The sequence below is a fragment of the Parastagonospora nodorum genome (genome assembly GCF_000146915.1).
Source record: "Parastagonospora nodorum SN15 chromosome Unknown scaffold_12, whole genome shotgun sequence".
In the NCBI taxonomy this organism is placed as follows: Eukaryota; Fungi; Ascomycota; class Dothideomycetes; order Pleosporales; family Phaeosphaeriaceae; genus Parastagonospora; species Parastagonospora nodorum.
This window is the reverse complement of record NW_001884560.1, coordinates 1060660-1081673: the sequence shown is the minus strand read 5'-3', so window position 1 is coordinate 1081673 and position 21014 is coordinate 1060660. Positions and strand designations below refer to the sequence as shown.

At 50.9% G+C, this 21014-nt stretch overlaps 9 protein-coding genes across 9 annotated transcripts; 5 read left to right on the top strand and 4 right to left on the bottom strand.

The window, feature by feature from the left end:
- Positions 1-461: 461 nt before the first annotated feature.
- Positions 462-4161, bottom strand: SNOG_08399 (hypothetical protein; the record flags this gene model as incomplete). The annotated part of the gene is made up of 3 exons (XM_001798660.1): positions 462-2738; positions 2766-3473; positions 3535-4161. The coding sequence occupies 3 exons, from the start codon at positions 4159-4161 to the stop codon at positions 462-464; spliced, it is 3612 nt and encodes a 1203-aa protein (XP_001798712.1).
- A 517-nt stretch (positions 4162-4678) lies between these two features.
- On the bottom strand, positions 4679-6161 carry SNOG_08398 (hypothetical protein; the record flags this gene model as incomplete). The annotated part of the gene is made up of 4 exons (XM_001798659.1): positions 4679-4877; positions 4934-5349; positions 5400-5816; positions 5880-6161. The coding sequence occupies 4 exons, from the start codon at positions 6159-6161 to the stop codon at positions 4679-4681; spliced, it is 1314 nt and encodes a 437-aa protein (XP_001798711.1).
- An 821-nt stretch (positions 6162-6982) lies between these two features.
- Positions 6983-8648, top strand: SNOG_08397 (hypothetical protein; the record flags this gene model as incomplete). The annotated part of the gene is made up of 4 exons (XM_001798658.1): positions 6983-7229; positions 7263-7653; positions 7709-8337; positions 8389-8648. 4 exons carry the CDS (start codon positions 6983-6985, stop codon positions 8646-8648), a joined length of 1527 nt encoding a protein of 508 aa, XP_001798710.1.
- Positions 8649-9078: 430 nt separating this feature from the next.
- SNOG_08396 (hypothetical protein) lies at positions 9079-9487 on the top strand (the record flags this gene model as incomplete). The annotated part of the gene is made up of 2 exons (XM_001798657.1): positions 9079-9227; positions 9289-9487. The coding sequence occupies 2 exons, from the start codon at positions 9079-9081 to the stop codon at positions 9485-9487; spliced, it is 348 nt and encodes a 115-aa protein (XP_001798709.1).
- A 144-nt stretch (positions 9488-9631) lies between these two features.
- On the top strand, positions 9632-10411 carry SNOG_08395 (hypothetical protein; the record flags this gene model as incomplete). The annotated part of the gene is made up of 2 exons (XM_001798656.1): positions 9632-10255; positions 10328-10411. 2 exons carry the CDS (start codon positions 9632-9634, stop codon positions 10409-10411), a joined length of 708 nt encoding a protein of 235 aa, XP_001798708.1.
- Positions 10412-10965: 554 nt separating this feature from the next.
- Positions 10966-12826, top strand: SNOG_08394 (hypothetical protein; the record flags this gene model as incomplete). Its single annotated transcript, XM_001798655.1, has 8 exons — positions 10966-11170; positions 11223-11269; positions 11321-11361; positions 11498-11697; positions 11750-12000; positions 12064-12360; positions 12418-12483; positions 12515-12826. 8 exons carry the CDS (start codon positions 10966-10968, stop codon positions 12824-12826), a joined length of 1419 nt encoding a protein of 472 aa, XP_001798707.1.
- A 234-nt stretch (positions 12827-13060) lies between these two features.
- Positions 13061-13656, top strand: SNOG_08393 (hypothetical protein; the record flags this gene model as incomplete). The annotated part of the gene is made up of 2 exons (XM_001798654.1): positions 13061-13352; positions 13373-13656. The coding sequence occupies 2 exons, from the start codon at positions 13061-13063 to the stop codon at positions 13654-13656; spliced, it is 576 nt and encodes a 191-aa protein (XP_001798706.1).
- Positions 13657-16134: 2478 nt separating this feature from the next.
- SNOG_08391 (hypothetical protein) lies at positions 16135-19223 on the bottom strand (the record flags this gene model as incomplete). The annotated part of the gene is made up of 7 exons (XM_001798653.1): positions 16135-16449; positions 16497-16643; positions 16693-17238; positions 17289-17763; positions 17810-18338; positions 18385-19019; positions 19090-19223. 7 exons carry the CDS (start codon positions 19221-19223, stop codon positions 16288-16290), a joined length of 2628 nt encoding a protein of 875 aa, XP_001798705.1. The 3' UTR covers positions 16135-16287.
- Positions 19224-19624: 401 nt separating this feature from the next.
- Positions 19625-20218, bottom strand: SNOG_08390 (hypothetical protein; the record flags this gene model as incomplete). The annotated part of the gene is made up of 1 exon (XM_001798652.1): positions 19625-20218. One exon carries the CDS (start codon positions 20216-20218, stop codon positions 19625-19627), a length of 594 nt encoding a protein of 197 aa, XP_001798704.1.
- Positions 20219-21014: the final 796 nt, after the last annotated feature.

Genomic DNA, 21014 nt, shown 5'->3' with positions numbered 1-21014 from the left:
CGTCTGTAACGCTGACTACGAAGGATGGGAAGATGACCGGGAACGAGCCGCGCTGTGTAAGATAAGAAGGAGAGATATGGCACGCCTTGCGCAAAGTCTCACATGTATTGACTATGAATTATGATTCGGAACTCTAATGAAATGGATCGCTCTCCCTGCATCGTGACCAAATTCAATGGTCTTCAGTGTTGTTGCAGCAGTTTCGTAAAGCAGAAAAAAGTGACCCCCCTCAAAAAATCAAAAAGATGGTTTCAATGAATTTCTTCATTCATTCATCTATATTCTTCATTGAAATGATGAAATGCTCAAAGATGAGAAGCGTTGCATGCCAGCACTTGGCATAGAAAAAAGCACAATTGGTATCTTCCCTTTGTAAACCGAAACGCCATGCTAAATGCCCTTATGAAATGCTCTTTGAGTAATGCTTCGCGTGAAATCGCGAATTGTCGAAAAAGCTTCCTCTACGCCTGACCTCTCCCGCCGCCCCTCGCAGCCCTCCACTCCTCCTTGAGTACCCACCGTCCCCGCTGCGCACTCCCGCTCTTCTCCAGCGTAGCAATCGTCTTCAACATCTCCTTGAACTCCTCGTTCCGACCAGGCTGTGCGCGACAATAGTGATCGAAGTGGTCGACGAGCATACGGCTGGGCACCACACCGCCATGTGTCATCATGAAATCGCGAATCATTTCGATCATGCGCTTGCCGCGGAACGTTTGCGGTGTCGTGGACGATGGCGTGGATCCGCGTGATGATGAGGCGGATGTGACTGTTGTGGTGCCAGGGTTCAGGCGACCTTGACGCGCTGCAAGGTTGGACAGGATGGATGTTGATGATGGTGCAGCGCCACCGCGTCCACCTCCTCGCCCTCCCCGACCACCGCGTGATGCTCCTATACCGCGAACCTCTGGTCGACCTGCTTCCCCGAACTGACCTGTCCATGAAGGCACGCCAGCAGGCACATTGCGCGCTTCTTCCAGGCTCTTCTTCAGTTGCTCTGCAGCGATGGCAGCTTGACGCTTGGCTTCGCGTTGGACAAAGGCTGGATCGGCTTGCACTTTGCGCTTGCGACCTCCGGCTGTGGAGTTGACGATGCTGTCGTGTTCGAGGACCGAGTGAACGCCTGTGCGCGCGAAGATGGTTGACATGAGGCGAGAATCTGTAGGTGCTGCCTCGGTAGCAGTATCGTCTGCAGCAGCTTTTGCGGCAGCTTCTTCGCCGTCCGAAGCTGCAGCTTGAAACTGCTCGGCACGAGCAACACCGCTCATAGCTGCAAGGTCTGATCCTGCTGTCGCATCTGCTGCAGATTCTTTCGTCTCACCATTCTTATCAAATTTGACTTCTGAGCCCCGAAACATGTTGCCAGTATCGGTCTCGCCATCGACGTTCTCGCCACCGAGTGTGAAGAGATCGTGCAAGTCGCTCATCTGGAATGTCTGGCGCTGCTTTGGGTCTTTCAATACTTTGTTCGTCAAGAACTGCTTGAATATTTGACGGTGGTAAATCTTCTCCTCGATGGTGCCGGCAGACATGAGACGGTAAATCTCAACCTCACGCTTTTGGCCGAGACGCCATGATCGCTCGCGTGCCTGAATGTCGGTCGATGGATTCCAATCAGGGTCGTAGATGATCACACGATTGGCGCCTGTGAGGTTCACTCCGAGCCCACCCACTTTGGTTGTGAGGAGGAAAACATGCAAGTTTGGGTCGTTGTTGAATTCATCGACGAGATCCTGGCGGTTCTTGATGGCGGTCTCGCCGTCCATACGACGGTAATTGATCTCCGGAATATGATCAAGGAACTTTTGCAAGATATCAAGCATAATGCGATGTTGGGCGAACAGCAAGGTCTTGTGCCCACCCTTCTTCCAGAGTGACAGTAGCTCTTTAACGACCTGCATCTTGCCAGACTTGTTTGGCGCACCATAATCGTAACCTGGTTGCTTCGAAAGTGTCTTGTGTTCCGTGAGGTCGGGGTGATTACATATCTTCCGCAGGTAGTCGACGCCATACAGCATTTGTCGCTTGCCGCTAGAGATGGACTTCATATCTTCCGATGCCAGAAATCCCTCATATGCCAGGCGTTGCTGACGTGTGAGCTTGCAAAACAGCACCTGTTCCTTTTTCTGAGGCAGATCCGTCGCTACGTCGGACTTGAACCGTTGGAGCAGGTATGGGCTCACGGCATCCTTGAGCGTCTCTGCACACTGTACTGCAGTCTCAAACTCAAGATTCGAAGCGTTTGCATAGCCACCACGCTTGATGGGAAATTCGAACTGATTTCGAAAGTTGACAAGGGTACCGAGGCGCATGGGGAAGACGAAGTCGAAAAGTGACCACAACTCAGTCAGGTTGTTCTGCATTGGTGTACCCGAGAGGATGATGCGATTCGGTGTACGCAACTCTTTACAGTGGATTGTGATCGACGTGTTGGGGTTCCTGATCTTATGGCCTTCGTCAAGGATCGCACATTCCCAATCGGTGGGGATGAGAAACTCGGAATAAGTCTGTAGACCAGAGTACGTAGTCACAAGAACGTGTCCGTCATGCTTAACTCGCTCAAGAATTTTCTTGGCTTGCTTTCCCGCACCAGTTAAAGTCGCGTCGTAATCCCCGTAGCTGCGAAGCTCCATCTCCCGCTCGAGACGATCCTCTCGGCGAGTGTCCAACATGCCGCTACCAGAGGTATGCAGGATCGATACACGTAGAGCTGGCCACCACTTGTGGAACTCGTTTACCCACTGTTTCATTACGGTAGCCGGACATACCACGATAACCGGCTTGGTAAGCTGCTTGGAGTAGTGAAGACCTGCAACGAACGAGATGGCTTGGATCGTCTTGCCCAAGCCCATCTCATCACCGATGATGCCACCAACGTTCTGCTGATACAACTCCCAAAGCCATTGAACACCCGTCTTTTGATAGTCAAACAAGGCAGGGAAGATGTCGCCAGGAATGCGGAAACCACCGTCAAATTCCGTATCCGGCTCTGTGGGGTGTGGCAGAAAACACTCCTCCTCGCCCTCTTCGTCAGCAGCAGTTTCGCCGTTCTTCTCCTTCGCTCGCTTCCGTGCTGCTGCACGACTGGCGTTCCACTTTTCGACTCTTTGCTGGAAGACGCGCTCATTACCATCGTCAACGCCAGCAAGATCCTCTTCCGCATCACCATCGACAGAAGCGGTCTTTGCCTTTGCCTTCCGTTTCTTGCCACGAGCTTTTGGTGTGCGACCCACGGTATCTGGCATGAAGTCGTCATCCTGTGTGACATCTCCCGAGAGCCCCTCTGAGTCATCTAGCGTAGCAAGCTGCCGGTCGTCCAAGCCTGGGTCGAAGGCATCGTCGGAATCGCCGTCGGTGCCAATAGCAGCGCTTGATTCTCGAGAGTTGGAGACATCGCTCTTGCGCGTGATTTTGCGTCGCTTCGTGGATCTAGATACGGGCTCAGGGCTCGTTACTTCTGAGCTGTCGTCGACATCCTGGAAAACCCGGCTTCATGAGGTTCCGATGTGAGACGGGGCCTTTGCTAGCCTCTTCTACCATGTCTTCCACCTCAGCATCTAGCATAGTCTCTCCCAGCGTTCCCGAGCCTGGCTGGTTTTGCGCCAGCTTGGAGAAGGGTGTGATCTTGCCGGTACGTATGAGGAAATCTCGACGACTCTCGTTTGGGAGCGGCCCGTTGCCGTCGTCTTCGTCGCCACCAGGCACCGTGTGTCGATCGTTGATGCGCTGCTGTATGGCATCCATCTCTGCGTCGAGTTCATCGATCTTCTGCCGATGCATGGCAATCTCGCCACGAAGCTTCGCCTTCTGGGTATCGAGTGCAGGTAAAGACAGTCGGTTCTTTATCTTTTGTATTGCTGCTTCAGCGCGCTTGGCTTCAGCTTCCGCCTTTTCTATGCGCTTCTTGTCGCGCGCATCAGCTTGCTCAGTGAGCAGCTTGTCCGCCTGGCGACCAATGTCCCGCTCCAGATCATCTTGCGCGCGAGTGCCGGTGGTGAGAAACTTCAGCCGTGTCTCTTCGTCGGCATCTGAAGGAAGCTCTTCTTGCGCTTCAGCGCCATCTTCGATCGTAGCGCTATCGTGCTGCGCATCGTTCGTATAGTCTGTGGTGGTGACGGTGATGCCAGGCGCTGCGACCGGCGCAGTATCGCCGTCCGAATCCATGCTCAGGGTCGAGTCAGCTGAGATCGTGGGAAACGGTGCGCTATCTAGAGACCCTGACAAGGGAGGTTGCTATGCGGTAATCTGTGAAGCGTGCGATAAAAAAGTTGCGATCCGAGGCAACAGCGTCGATGGCGACCGTGGAAGGTGAAGAGCGGAGCTGGTTGGCGGTCTTCAAGCGAGCGACAGAATCTTGGTAGTCCAGTGGATGTGAAGTGAACGTGAGCGATGTCCAGTGAAGAGCGGCATATCAGGCGACAGGGAGCCTCGTTGATGGTTGACACTTTCAATGTTCAGAGCGCAAGACAACGTCATTGACAAAGGACGCGCGCACTGACCACCATCTGCGCGTAGTCACGATTTCGACTTTCACTTTAACTTTCACGCGTCTTCACATGAACACTGCAATTTCCCAGGTGCATAAATTACTCCGTATATTAGACGTACAATCACTCCACTATTGAAGAACCCTATCAAAGCTACACCTTCTCGGCCTCATTCATCACATTGATTAGGTATCCTACAAGTTCGCCCTCGGCTTATCATGATTCCAACCAGGCATGTCCGCAAGGTCCTTTGCAGGCGCTGATCTGCGCGACTTGAGCGCATCACCAGACCCAGGCCGCCATCTCCAGGCGTGCGCCAAGTCATCTGCAAGTGTCCCTTCGAGCAGTTCAACAACATGCTTGCCAATATTTGGCAGAAGCTTGAACGAGTGCCTGGAGAGATATAATCAATGCGGGTTGTCTTAGAACAGCTTGCTAGGAAGACTTACCCACTATCACCAGTTGCAAGTACAAAGTTCTTCCATTCCGGATGTTCACAGATCAGCAAAGCTGCATCCGCTGTATCTGTGCACCAACACATTGCCTGGTTGAACATTTTCTTGTTTTTGAACTGCGGCATGAAAGTCGCAATCGCCCTCCTGATACTCACATCGGAAGCATCAGGTATCGTGTCGGTGGGGTGCTTAGCATGCGATCTTGGTACTGAAATACGCTTCGGTGCTTTTGCGCCAAAGGGTTGATGCATCTTGAAGCGCGTGAAGCCAGGAAACTCGTCGCAGACTTTGATCACGCCGTGCTCGTTGGGCTCGAAGAAAAAGCCAACGTCACCGTTGTATACAACAGGGCTGTTCTTGTATCGAGCGGCCTCTTCTGGAGTCAATTGTATGTGGCCATATACCCAGGCCTTTTGCAAGTCAGCCGTTATATTGCACTCGCAGGCTGGAATCAACGTACCTTCGAAACACATTGCTCATGCAGTTCAACAAGTGTGGGACTCCATGCTCCTGCTGCAAGAACGACTTTGTCGGCATAGTACCTTGTTCCATCAACAGTCTCAACACCAATACACACGCCTTCAGCAAGCAGAGGTGCTTTGAACGAGCCCGCGCCATAGAATCCGAATCTTACACCTTGGTCCCGCAGATACTCGCCGACGGCGTTGATGGCTTTCGCTGCTGCGAGCCAGCCGCCATCTTTACTGAAGATCGCTTTCCAGCCTTTGATCTGGTCACGGGAAAGAAGTGGCATTCGCTTAAGGATCTCGTCCTCGGAGTCTAGCCATTCGTTTGTAGCATCCAAGCCCGCGTCCACGAGAGCTTGGTATCCAGACTTCAGGTCTGCAATGTCTTTTTCGCCATGCGCACAGTCGAGCTAGACTTGGGTCAGCATTGTGATCTCGGACTGTGGAATCCATCTTGCAAGTTGCCAACTCACCCTTCCAGTGTTGTGGAAGAACTTCTTGAACAGCTCATCTTCGTTCCACATCTGCCTCGCCTCGAGAGCCAGCTGCAGGTCCACTGGGTTTCGCAAGCTAACGCCCATAATCTTATTGAGGTCATTGCCTGCAGATTGCGATGAAGGAATTGGGTATGCATCGAGCACTGTAACATTCGATGGTGTATAGCCTGAGCGCACAAGATGAAGAGCAGTAGACGACCCAATGGTCCCTCCACCACCAACAACAATGACACTGGTGTTTGCTCTGGAGGGCGCCATGTTTGCGACTTGGATGTCGGAAGTCGTTCTCAGATACGCTGAGTGAAAGCCATCAATGCGTCACTCCGACCTCGGGGTAAGCGGCGCCAACTATGTATTCATCCGAGTCGAACACGCCACCGGTTGTTGGGCGTGATGTAGCAAGCATGTACTCCGCGGTGGCAGACACGCGAAAGAGATTGGATGAGTAAGAGTCGTTCCGTGCAAGATCGGAGGCAACGCTGGTCGCTTCGAGCCTGGTGATCCCTGACTGTTAATGTTGCCGAATTGAGTTAGGCCGAGAGACTTCTCGAAGCCAAACCTTGGAAGTGAACCCGTGTCAGGACATTGTCTATCTTTGAAATCGGCACGCACGCGACTATTATCCCCTCTTTATTTCCCAGATATCAACATCTTTCACCAGCCATCCACGTCTCCAACACGCTCGGCCCGCGGCGCATCTTCAGTTCCATGACTCGTACGCAAACCATGCAAGCTTCGCTAGCGCGGTCTTACCATTCCTTGATCGCACTAGCTCAACTGCTCACATTTCCCAACTGTTCTCATTGCCTCTTTGGATTTAGCGCAGGACATCTGCCACCGAGCACTCGAGCCCAAGACACTGGCATCCCGTCTCCATCGCCTGTGCCATCTTACCCCAAGGCTGGGGTAGCTCCGGCTCCACAGATAAGCTAGGATGATATGCGACGGATATGTGAGGAGATAGTGTCCAAGGTTTGGAAGGGATCTGCTTGTGTATAAAGACTCGCGTGCTCCGGTGGGTGAGATGCATCGGCTTCATTCGTTCTCTGCTTTTCATCTTGGTTTGGGACGTTTCTAATATGTCGAACTTCGACGCCCCTCCTCCGAACACTCATGCTGGTGGTGATGATGACGCGCTTCGCACCAAGGGCAATGATCCATTGAACCCTCCTCCGGCGTACGAAGTCGCGGATGAGAGGATGAATATGGAGGAGTATCAGAAGAACGTACCGTTGTGGAAGCGCGTGTGGCAGAACAGCTTGACGCAGATGCTTTTGATCAGTGTGCAAGCTTTCTGTGGACCTGCCATGGCAGATGCTATTGCTGGTAAGTAGCTACACTTGACTGGAATAAGAATAGAACAGCAAGCTGATCGCGGTTCAGGCCTTGGTGGAGGTGGTCTCGCAACTCCTCAGACTAACAACATTGCCAACGCTATCTTTTACGCTATGCTTGCCATTTGTTGTGCGCTCGGAGGTCCCATTGTCAACAAGCTCGGCACGAAGTGGGCGTTGGTTATTGGCGCATGTTCGTTCCCCATTCAGGGCTCATCATACTACTGCAACTCGAAATTCGGCAACCAATGGTACCTTATTCTAGGAGGTGCTCTGACAGGTATTGGGACGGGAACCTGGTACGTGGCCGAGTCAGGAACTATCATGTCGCTTGCGCCATCAGGCTCTCGTGGCAAGTACCTCGCACTCTGGATTGTTGCACGTAATTTAGGACAACTGGTAGGAGGTGCCATCAAGTAAGTCTCGCACCAACGAACCACGTTGGAATTCTATGTTGCTGATCATGTTCAGCTTGTCGAAGAACCACATCAAGGGAGTCGAAGGAGGCGTAACGCCCGACACATACATTGCTTTCTTGATCATCGAATGCCTAGCCCTACCGTTCGCCTTTCTCATCTCCCCCCTCGAGCGCGTTGTTCGTTCGGACGGCACGCGCATCCTCGTCTCAGAAAAGATCGGCACGAAGCAGGAGATCAAGCTCGTCAAGACTACCATGACTTCAAGTCTGATTATGCTCTCCGCTCTTTGGGCGATATGGTCGTTCTTCTACAGCGGAACTTGGTCGACCTACCTCGGAACCTACTTCAGCGTACGCGCCCGCGCTCTCTCATCTCTGATCTCGCCCTTCTTTTGCATTGTCGGATGCTTCGGCCTCGGATTCATTCTCGACATGAAAGGTGTCAGCCAGCGCCGTCGAGCGCAGCTCGGACTCTTTACTGTTGTGATCACCAATTTCGGAGTGTACATCTGGTCTATCGTAATGCAACAGCGATTTAACGTCAATAATCCCGGGAAGATTGATTGGGAAGACGGACTATACGCCCGCTCATTCTTACCCTACTTCTTTGTGCAGACGACCGGCCCACTTTCGCAGTCGTACATGTACTGGCTTCTGTCATCTTTCGCGACTGATGCGCAAGGTAAGTCTTCACAATCTTCTGTTTAACGCCTCCGGAACTAATGTGGTGCAGCAAACGTTCGTAATGGTGCCGCATTCCGGTCTCTCGAGGCTGTCGGCCAAGCTATCTCGTATGCCATGAACACGCAAATTGAAACCAGCCCGCTTGTGGGTATGTGTGTTAATTTTGGACTCATGGCTGCGGCTCTTCTCCCGATGTTGAAACTGGTCAATACGACGCCGGATCGCATTCCTGCGGACGTTATTGCTGAAGAGCAGGATCGAGCGCTCGGTAAGATGGGTGGTGAGGTTAGGGTTGAAGAGAAATTGTAATTATCTGGTACGATAAGATGTCGGTATTTTCGTTGAATCATGCAATAGTCAATCGGCCCCTCCGATCCTAAGCCAATGTCCATTTGCCGACAAGTCTTACGCGACAGGATAAATAATGCGAAACAACTGCCAGAATTTCATCCGCAGGAAGGTACACTTAGTATTGTTTCTTGTGCGGAAGTAGGACCCTGTGCAGCGACCAACTTGCAGACAGAACTATAGTCCGGCAGTTCCCCAGTTACCTCTAAACCACCATGACCATCCTCTCACAACACCACATGAACGCATAATCACTAACACAAAATCGGTATAGCCGTCCTTTCGCTCACCTTACAATCTTCCACATTCAATCATCAAGGTTCATGTTTTCTCTGCCTCTCATTATCTGTGCCACACGAGCTCAGCAGCGAGTGCAGCGAGAGCTGACATCATGCTCGGCCTTGTCGCGACAGCCGCAGAGGCCCGCAACAGCTTTCAATTACCAGAATTTGGCAGCGAGACCGCCGTTCAGATTGCCACTCAGCTATATCAACACGCAGAAAAGCCTCATGCAAAGTCCCAAGGCTGGCCTGGTAAATGGTTAGTTCGCAGGTCCAAACTTCACATGTGAACTCGGTACTGACTGCGACATCCTCACAAGGTACCTCGTCACTTCGCTCGCCGTCGCTTTAGCCGCCCTCCGTTATACCTTCCTCTACTACAAGGGCTCACCCTGGCGTAATCGCTTCGATGCAGCCTGCCAAAGGTTCTATCATCGAGTCTATTATGGAGGCAAGGAGTGGATTCACAGCGTTTCTATTCTCCCGCAAACCTGTATCAACAGAGCAGGAAGCATCTAGAAGAGCATTCCGGTGCCCTCATGCTTTCGAAAGAGCTGGAACAATTGGGAAAAGCTCGAGAAGCGCAGAGCTGAAAGACTTCCGTGGGCAGCGAAAGTGAAGATTTCAGATTCGGATCAATTACCCAATCTAGAGTCGCAGATCATGAAGACGTTTCAGTATCGGGCATCATTCGACGAGCCACAACAAGTCCTGCTCGAGAGAGCACGCCCTTGCAAAGCTCATCCGCCCCAGAACGGTACGACTAACGGAAGAGGCACGCGTTCGATCCCAACACAATCGCCAAAACCTGCTCTCGGATCTTCTCTTGAAGAAGCGCCCCAACCGCCAACTCCTCTTTCGTGGACCATGTCCTCGCGCCTTGGGCAGTCCAATGAGGGTCAATCAACCTCACAATCATTGACTCATACTCCCGCAATCTCTACGAGCCCAAAGTTTGGATCTATACCGTCTTTAGGCAATACTCGCGAAATACCTCCTTCGAAGCATGAAAAGATTGGTCAAGCTCTACCAACTCCAGGATCTGCGAAAGTGAACGGTCATACAGTACCGTTGCTTTCGCTTTGGCCACAACGCAAGACTGAGAGTAATCAAATGAGCCGCTCAGTGTCAGCACCAATGATGAGTAGGCCGATTGACAGTGCGACGGTACGGACCACCCTAAAAGCAAATCAAACGTCTATCAGCGCATGCGAAAAGGCTACCGTTACGCTGTCTTCTATGTTCGTCAGACTGTCCCGAACTTCGAGCGAAAGCGATAGACTCAAAGTGAGTATAGTCTCTTGTTCTTTGTCTTCCTTTATAGATCGACAAATACTACTGGAAGCTGACTGTGTCCAGGAATCGCAAGCTGCACCAAAGCGATCTGAGGATCGAAAACGAAAACGAGAACGAGAGGAAGATGGATCTCGACGTGCCTCTTGAGGACTATAAGCGGTGGTATAGATATGATGGCAAGGATCATGAAGCGGTCGAGAACACCGTTCCAGGTCTGTCAGATGTGGATTGTTGATGAGATCTGAGGATGGGCGATCCTAGTTGGGTGCCAGCTATTAGACAAGCTGTCTAGTTTTATACACTAGTCGCTCTCCATTGTAACTGAGAAAATGGAGCAGATGAGCCTGGCGAAGCTTTGTATCCCAAACACATACATCTATCTTGTCTGATCATGCCATCGACAGGGCAAGCATGTCTTTGAAAGCCAACACAAGGGCTTAGATTTTTCGTTTCATCGCCAATACATGGAATGAAACACGACTGGTTGCTTCTTGTGGTACAAGTATCTGTTTGGTGCGTAAGACGCCACATGCAGGTCAGAGAGTCCAAGCTTGAACAGGAAAGGCGCGCGTCAGTCAATGCACCTTTCCTCAGTTGTCTGTTGGCAGCCTGCGGCTGAATGTGAACGCCAAAACACGATAAAGCTGGATAGGTTCAGTCCTACTTCCAATACTGATTGAACCAGACGTACGCGCAAAGATATGCCTCGCCGCAAGATTAATTGGTTGTATTGGCCAGATACTCTCCCTCCATCGGACGACGCCGACGATAACCTTACCCGTGACGGTGTCGCGAGTCGACCTGACATCGAAGACACAACCCTCATTGATTGGGGTCTTGGGCAGAGTGAGCTAGTGGAAAGTGGATCTACTGTCGATTTGCTGTGCATGGAAGGAGCAACTCCTCGTAGGTACTCAGCGGCGGTCATACCAGGTTACCATACTTATGAACCTGTCAGACTGGGAGCACAACGTTAGCGACGAGGATTTGAAAGCCCTTTTGCAGGTATGTGTTCACTGTATTCCTGTCTGTATGATGTTTTAACATGCAGGATAGTTGCCTGAAGACAAGCCTGAAGCACGCTCGATTAGAATGTGGTATGTTTATTCCACTCACTGAACACAGAACAAGATTCTGCAGCTTTGGAGACCGATACATCATGTTTCATGCACTTACACCGGCTATCGTTGTCCGATATGGTCAAAGTATGAACTAAAGATATGTTTTTTTTAGCTTTCTGAGCACGCGACAAACAGACGCTGGATGGCTTCCTGGCAATTTCAGCATTCGTCCTGAGACGATCCGCACTCTTCGCAAAGCTGGATTGTCAGATGTGCTCCTGACGAATCTCTACTCAAAGCACGGAAATTGGTCGAGGATGGCCAACCAACAATATGTACGATACGATCAGGACAAAACGCTCAAATCCTTCGGTACGTATGATTGGGAACTCCATAGTGTTTGACACTAACATTATGCGCCCAGAATATTGCTATCAATACCGATGTGGTTGGGATAATGGTGTCGGCTACATCCACTGTGTTCGAGGACAGCATCGAACGACGTACTTCTGCATCAACTACCCCTCTACTGCGGTGAAAAGACTGCGTTTAGCAATGAAGTTCGAACCAAACATTGTATATCGAGACTTCTTCGTCGATACCTTGGTCGCTAATGAAAGTTCGGGGCAATGGCAAGCTAATATCCATCACCGAAGACAGCTACTCCAAAAATATGTAGGTAACAGCGTATTGTCTTGGGAAGGGGCAGAAAGCACTCGCGAGGCTGACTATCAACAGGAAAGCCAGTATGAAGATGGAAATATTAACTACCACTCATCAACTGTCGGACTGCACAAACTCTCTCGACACTGGCTTACACTGGGCCAAGACTGTACGGACTTCTACTTGCAATTGAAGTTTTTGCGCAGCACATATGATATCTATATGAAGACACTAGAGTCACAGAGTCCCGTCTGGGCTGTCGACACTACGGTAGATATTCGCGAATCTTTTGACCTCTTTTCATCGCAGTGCGACGTTTTTGTGAGATGGGCGAGAACATATCACGAACGAACGAATCTTCGTATCAACCTCGTGAGTGTAACATATCGAAATTCCACAGCGGCAAGTCTACTGACACCATACCAACAGCTTTTTCATCTCGCAAACCAGCGAGAGTCGCGCACTAGTACTGAGATAGCATCCTTAACTGCAAAGGTATGTTTGAACCAGTGCTGGGGCGATCGAGCCTATTGTTGATCGACGTGTGTTGATCCGCTCAAAGGTTGCGGAACAAACGCAGCGTGACTCTGCATCGATGATCACAATCGCCGCAATGACAATGCTCTTTCTGCCAGGCACATTCGTTTCGGCAGTACTTAGCACGACGTTCTTTGACTTCGACAGTGACGGAATAAGCGTTTCGCGCAAATGGTGGATTCTGCTTGCCGCCACCATACCCCTCACGATCCTAGTCTTTTGCATATGGCTATACTGGCGGGCCAACAGGCTGGAAAGGACGGCCAGTCGGGATTCTGCTTCGCCGTCAAAGCCTTGGTGAATTCCCATCCCTCCTGGGGCCTCGCCTAGCGTGATTAACCCTGTGAACGTTCCAGGCGGCACGGAGAATTCGTAACATCCGTCCCGGCCCAGTATGGTAAAACACATCTATAAGTGAGCTACTTTCTTCCGACGTTCTTTCGCCATTGTATCGACACATATTGTGAGCCTTTTCGAGCGTCTGACAACTCTCGTCCTCAGTATTATCAGTTCCTCAATCCTCTCCACCTTAGCCATGTCCGCCCCAAACACTGCCCAAAAGCCGCTCCGCATCGGCGTCTTCTTCGAAGAAGTGCAAATGTTCGACCTCGCAGGCCTCGACGTCTTCGGCAGCCAAACGCCCGAAATGATGGCCATGAGTGTCGAGCTTGACGCCTCCTTCAAGCCACTCATGGCGCACACCACGCCCATGGAATTCCTGTACATTGCCTCCTCCCTCGAGACCTCGTGGGTTACGCCCAAGATGCTCGTCAAGCCGACGCACACGTACGAGAATGCGCCGCGTGATCTCGACATCTTGCTGCTTGGCGGGCCAAACCCGGCGAAGGTCGCCCCAGCGAGTTTGGCGTCTTGAAGGAGGCGAGTTTGAGGACCAAGGTCATCATGACCACGTGTACAGGCGCCGTGTGGTTGGCGAAGAGCGGCGTGTTGGATGGGAAGAAGGCGACTACGAACCGTGCGATGATCCCTCTCGCGAAAACCATGGCACCCAATGTTGAGTGGGTGGATCAGAGATGGGTCATTGAGAAGGGACATTTTGAGGGCGCGGAGATTTGGACGGCTGGAGCTGCTGGATGCGGTAAGTTCAAGAAGTTTGATCTTCATTTATGAGAAGGATGCTGATGAACATAGGTGTTGATATGTGCATCGAGTACGCGGACCTCCACTTCAGCAAGCTGTTGAATCAGCTGGTTTGCATTGGGCTTGGTCAATCATATGAGGGTCGCTCGCAGTTCTATGACGGACCTTTGAAGCTTCCTTTTTAGAAGCGCGATGATGGCTTGCGAGCTAGCCGCTGATGTTTCTTCTCATAGTACGGCTCTGTTCTCTGCTTCACTCGAGCATCAATGTCATGGCTATATGTCTAGATACACTTTCCTATATCAACCCCGAAATTTCGACCTTCTGTACCATTGATATTGCGCATTCATGCAGCGATGTTCTGTCTGAACACATGCACCACCCCGTAAGAGAAGGTGAGAGTATTACGAAGCTCAAACAACATAACGACCTCAGGGTTCATAACGCTATGAACTTAGAGATCCTTAAGAAAATCTAATGTAAGGAGTGCACCTCTTTAACTAATCGCTTCAAGTTCTGTAGAGTGTTAATCCGTATTGCGGTTGTCGCGCTTTGTTATTCCAGGTCTTGACAGGAGTATACTCTCATTTTTTCTTACGCGGCGGTGCATTTATACACCTTAAGAGCAGATGCGCCCCTATTAACACTACGGAGCAAACGCATTGCAGAAACCAGGACGCTTTCACTCACACTTCTCATCACTGAGCAGTATGCAGCACAACTGTATCCAAACACTTGGATGAAGAGCTCTTTAAGTGGCCCGGACAGCTAAAGAGTCATGACTCCTTATCCCAATATTTTGTACATAGTGCTGCCAGACAAGTCCACCCATGTCTGGACCAGCGCTTTTGAACTTTTCAGGCTAGAGAGATAAATTGTGGCAAATTAGGAGGATAATTGAGTGCAAGGACGCCTTATGTATCCCCAGGCGACATAAGAAGCACGCTATCTTCTCCCGCGCTTGCAGGGTTTGCTTTTGGTGCAGTGGCAGCAAGTCATGTACGCGAAGAGCCAAACTTTGAACACATCTGCAACATAAGATCTTTCCAACTCACATATGCCAAAGCACATGTTTTTTGGTAGAAGATGCAATATGTAAAAACATGGACTCGTTTATAGCCACTTATAGAGAGTCTTCGAAACTATGCTACACATCGTGGTCCACGTTGTGGTTTTCGTAAAGAAGATGTGCTCGAGCAGAAGACATACTGGGGTCCTCGATTAGGGTTTTGGAAGAGGGAAAAAGGTCATGTAGTCGTTCCCCCGTGTCTTTGGAGAACAATGGGTTGAAGCTATGGAGGGAGGAAGGAAGGAAGGAAGGAAGGAAGGAAGGAAAGGAAGGAAGGAAGGAAGGAAGGAAGGAAGGAAGGAAGGAAGGAAGGAAGGAAGGAAGGAAGGAAGGAAGGAAGGAAGGAAGGAAGGAAGGAAGGAAGGAAGGAAGGAAGGAAGGAAGGAAGGAAGGAAGGAAGGAAGTGCCATGGGAGGTTTATATACGTGAGTATCATGGCTTGGATGTATTTAGAGATAGCTTTCGGCCATGTATCGGCGAGTTCCAAACATTTCGGCGGCCTCAGTCTTCGCCATATTGTTGTGACATAGCTTATTTTCGAATATGTTCATAAACTTTACGTCTTTCAGTGCAACGGCCCAACAGGAATAGATTGCTGGTCTATAATCAACTTCTAGAATAGAGCAGAGACAAGGAGACATCCATCTTTTTGTTGACTTTTTTTTTGAACAGCGAGAATGCTACTGGCCATGTAGCACTCGACATGGATGTTTTAGTAGAGAAGAGTTTTGAGAGGCAAAACAGACAGCAGAAACACAACATCCCGCGGTTCCGTAGCGGTTTCGGTACAGCGTAACAGGTGTATAGTGGTGAAGACAAGCCCGCACGTGATGGACAATTTAACACCTTCTCGTCCGATGAGCAGAAGTTGCCATTTAGACGTCCGTCCGTATTTGTGGGAGAATAAGTCCGCACAAAAACATCATAACCCGTCCGGCCGGGCCTTTTCGAGCCACACATTGCAGACTTGCTGTTAGGTTTTTGAAAAGGCCCAGGCCAAAGTCACAAGGAAGTCCTCTATTGTCTTTGAACAAGAACATGCTCCATATCAAGGGCCTTTTTTTCTCTCGAAAGTGCTCACGAATAAAGTTTTTGGACAAGGTGCTTGGAACAAAACATGTCCCGGAGTGCGGTATCTTGTTTTTGTAGAGGAAACGAGAGCTCGAGGAAAAGACATGAATGCGTCTAGGCTATGTTTTTCGAAAGAAGAGAATGTGCCAAAGTCCCAGCCATCATTGAAATCAAGGCCTCTTTAGAAGAACAAAAGTGTAGGTTTGTGTCGAGAAAGAAAGGTGGTGACCAAGGGAGAGCTTATATACGCCTCCGTCAACCGAGCTGACATCATGTGGTCTCTGGACGCGAGTGATCTTTGGTCAATACCAATTGTAGTTGATTAGGTCTTTTCAAAGCCCCAAACTACTAATTCAAGTTTACAGACTGCTTTCACACTTATCATATTGCTCCCAAAATGCTATATACTAAAAGCGCACGCCGAGTCTGCCCCTCACCCCAGCGAAGTCATCGTACAAGGAGCTGATTCTGTCCAATATCTCGGAATTAAATAATGATCTCCGCACACTTTTGCTCCTCTCTCATTTCGCAGCAGTCACAACACCTTCGTACTCTCTGCTCGATATGTAATCTAGAGTACGCTGGAAGTGCTTCCTGGGATTTTCGAGACTGGATGCGTTTTCGTTGGATTGGAGGTTCGAGTGGATGAGCTCGATGAGGCCGTTGAGGTATTTGGTTGTGACCTGTATACTGTTAGAAGGGTTGAGTCGAGAACTGGGGTAATACTTACGGCATCGTTCTCCTGGTCGAAGTAGTAGACGTATCGGTTGAGAATCTCGACGAAGAGTTCCACAGATACTGCGGCATCCATGCATGCGTCGGCAACGCGGAGCGCGCGTTGTAAGCATTCGAGTACGCGCTTGCCATCGCGGTACAGCTGTAATTATTAGTAAATGATCACCATATGGTTGCTATAATTGACTTACAGTCTTCGGATCCTCCTCTCCCAACGCTCTGATCTCGGTCGCCCACCAAAGATGACTCGCGAGGTAGACCGCGCGACACTGATCTGGCTTCTTGAGCAACTTGCTCCCGTGCAGCGCACACTTCGTGATCAGTGTATCATAATTTTCCTTGCCGAAATTCCTTGTCGTGTGCAGTGCGCTCGCAATGACGCAGACAGCCTGGAATTGCGCCCTCGAATCACTGATGGCCTCCTCATATATCGTGAAAGCTTGCGCAAAGTACTCGTATGCGACCTCTTCGAAGTTGTTCTGATCTGCAACTTGACCGCATGCAATGAAGAGGCGGAGCGAGAGATCAGCTGATCCGTTGACGCGGGTGTAGAGTGTTGAGAGAGTGTTGTGCATGAACTTGTAGAGTGCGGACGATTGTGATTGCCAGTTGTCGTCAAAGTGCTCGCGCTTCTTGTATTGTCGGGCGAGTTTGAGGGATGCTGTTATGATCGCAGGAGTGGTGTACTTGACGCGCTCATTACCATCAGCGAAGGCCTTGCGCGCTGTTTGTAGAAGCTGAGACTCGTGTTAGATATGTCAATGGCACAGCTTGTAATGCACCTTACCTTGAACTGCGTGTCATTGTCCTCGCCACGGATCAAATGTACTATCCGTGCAAGCCAGCCTTGCTCTTCTATCGTCTCGTCTGTCTCCTGCGCTCGTCTTTGAATTGGTCCGCCTGGATATCCGGTGGCTTGCTGGATGCCTTCCCGAATGAGCACCTTGAGGATCTCTAATGAACTCTCTAGGTTCTCTACCGAGGTGATGTAGGTCTGGTTGCGCATGAGGCTTCTTGCAACCTCGCCAGCTACTGCTCGCCGAGTTGGGTACGGTTGCGAATGCAAGAGTGGGATGTAGTTGGGTAATGCGAGTGCGGTGAAGAGAGACACGTAGGTCTTGATAGGCGCAAGAAGGAGGCTGAGGATCTGACTCTGAGTGGCTTGGGAGTGTAGGTCGGCGCTGTTCTGGTATTCACCAACCTTCTGGTTGGCAAATGTGAGGACCTGGTCGATGTAGTCGAGGCGTTCGGGGTAGATGTTTCTGGCCGAATTAGCTAAGCACATTGCACTCAATCGTCTTGACTTACAATGCGAGGTTCGCAAGTGATACAAGTAACCCAATCGTATCCTGAATGGGTAGTCTTTGCATCTTGACCAGCGTCTGGACCTGCTCATGGAAAATCTCGAACAGCTTGACATTGCTCGGTATGCCGCGTTTCTTCTCCACCACGCCTTCCGTCTCGGCCGCTTCATGATCTGCAACCGACACTGCTGTTACTGACGATGCCTCGGTTTGGGCCTCTTCCCCATCTGGTTGTGCTTCGGATGCGTCGCCATTTTGTTGCGCTGGCGCTGGCGCAGGTTCGGGCTCGGTCTCTTTCTTCTCCTTCGCTATCCGCATCTGCTCGAGAAGCTTTGCTATTGACTCCTCCTCGGTCTTCTTGCGTTGCTCCGGACTCTCCGACTCCGACTCCCTCTGCGCATACATAGATAAGCGGTCCATCAAGCCAACCACAATCGCTTTAACGTTTACGTGCGGGTTCAGGCGTGCAACGGCGGAGAGGAATTGATCGAGGGTGTGTAGGTGGAACTCGTCGGGGAAGACCTGGGTCACGACTGGTGCAGGTTAGCTCAATGTCCGAAAGCCCATATTCACACATACCCTCAAGCAGATATTCTTGCGCCAAAACATCCCGACATTGCACGATCTGCTCCAGTAGAGGGTTGAGAATCTTCTTGTAGTTTTCCAAGTCCACGAGCTGGCTGAGCCGGACCAAGTTGCTTCCCACCAAAAGCTGCAGCTCCTGTCGCTCCTTTGTCCGTTGCTCGCGCTCCCTCGAATGGCCCTGGTGTTGCAGGCGCACCCAGAGCTTGTTCATCTCCACGAAATTGGTCAGAATGAAGCTGATCGAGTCCTGCAGATTGCCCTCGGGCCCCTCGCCGTCGCCCTCTGGGAGGTGGTCACGCGCCTGGCCGGCGAGATAGTAGCGCAGAAACAGGCCGCGAATGGGGTGCTGGACTCCGCGACTCATTTCCATCATGTCCTTCATGATCTCCTTGACGGGCGCATCCTCAATGGCCATGTAGACGGTGCCGACGGTGCACATGAGGTACAGGCGAGGAATGATATTCCCGGCATACTGGACGAGCTCGTACAGGTCGGCGAGGTGGTTTACCGGGTGGTTCTCGCGGAGGTAGACGGCCAGATGGCGCAGGGCATCGAAGACGGCCATGTAGAGCTCATAGTACTGCTTGGGGCCGAGGCTGCTTGTGCGCAGTTCAGAGACGAGGGTCGAACTGGGCGATTGTATTGTCAGTACTACAAGTACATGTATGGGCACGTGTCATGCTGTATAGCAGCTCTTACCTGCACTTGAGCGCATCCATCAACTTGCCGGGCGTCTCCAGGCAGCGTCGCATGAGCATTGTCTGCTGCCGAACCACAGCGAGGGCATCTTCAAGCAGGCGAGCCTGGTCTTCTACGGGCGGCGGCGACGCCATTATATTATTGTCTTTGGTGGAGAGTCCGGGGTTGTGGAGAGCTGGTCGACGTCAGGCAACGCCCGTTGGTCGTGAGCGGCCATCCGCTTGGCAGGCGGAAGCTATGTCCCCTTCTAGCTGCGTCATTGGATTCGTCTCTACCACCATCACTCAGAGCAGCATTCAAACTCATCTTGAATATATTCATTATGATTTCATGTGTGATTATCTACTTTGCGCGCATTTATATATATGCGCTGCTCCAGAAACTCCGTTATAATGCGTTCCGAAACCGTTACCATGTTGCCATATCCGTACCCATAACCCGTTGCACATGCATCGCGTACTCCACTCAACAAGAACAAACAACACCCATCCCTAGATTGTGTCGCGAAAGTAATACAGCCTCAGCAAATGCAGGCCTATGCATACTGCTGGAAGCTCGTCACGTTGTATGACGGCGCCGGAGTCTCCAGAATGGGAGCGACGATTGTGCTCGACATGGATGCCGAGGATGCTAATGTAGCAACGGCAGCTTCAAACGTCTTGATACGGTACAATGTATGCCAGAGTCCATTGTCATAGTACTCGGTCGGTCCATCATCCTTCGATACCGTGATAGTCACAAAAATGGGCTTTGGTGTCTCAACTGGTTTCGAGCTGCTGCTTGTGACAACAGAAGACGACGTCTTGGTTGAAGATGTGATGGTAGAAGAAGGCGCACTCGTCGTGCAATCCGTAGTCGAGCTTTTTCGAGTAGGTGCTGGAGCGACGCTCAAGACAGTAGTAGTGGTTTCTTGAGTGACAGTCGGTCCCGGGTTGATAACTTCGACAGTCTTGGTTGATTTGACTACTGTCGTTGCTTGCGCAGCATCGCTCGATGATCCGCCGTCGACATTGATGACTGAATAGTTCTTTTGTCGCGGGGCAATTTGGCGAGGCGTGTCAAATGGCAGCGCATTGGCGAATATTGAGATGCTGGCGAAGACGGCAAAGTGTTGAATGTTGAAGAGCATTTTGATGGATGTAAAGGTGTGATGCTGGGATGAAGGTTGGTCTTTCGCGCTAGTGTCCGTTGAAAAATGAAGGAGAGTGACGGTTGCGGATCGTTGATCGTTGACAGGGACTTGCGAGGTGTAGCACCGAGTGTAGAAATGTTAAAGATGCTCATCATGGCGGGTTGTGGTGCGTAATTGATGGTGGCAGGGAAATGCGGTGGTTGGTCGCGTGTGGCTGGCAGGACGCTAAGAAACTTGATGTTCTGGAGTTGTGCACCAAACCTCTCCACCCACGCGCAATCAATTCCATGTTCCGCCGTCTAGGCCGCAATTAAACCTGTAATATGATTGCGCATTGATCGTACGTTGTTTCGGATGAATTAAGGTCTCTTAAGACAACCACAGTATTTTTTTGCGCGCGCACCAGCCCCCAGTGGTCTGCGGTCTGAGAGCCTATCATCGGAGCATTCCTTACTACCAATGCGAGACTCGTTGAAGCAGCGGGATATCACGAACGGAGATTGGTATTGCGTGAAAATCCTTCGTCCTCCATGGCTCAGCCACAGCTACCAGATGCGACTAAGATACCTCCGCCTCCACCGTTGGCTCCACCTCGACAACCCCCAAAGCCGGCAAAATATTTTGCTCCATCGATTTCAAGCTTAGGAAATCCGGTGAATCAACACATACAATCAAACTCAAGATCAAAGGTGGAAGTAACCAATGCACCCTTCCAGCCCTGTCACATGTTCCTCTACGGCACCCTAACAGATCTCGAAGTCCTCCAATCAGTCCTCCATCTCCCCTCCCCTTC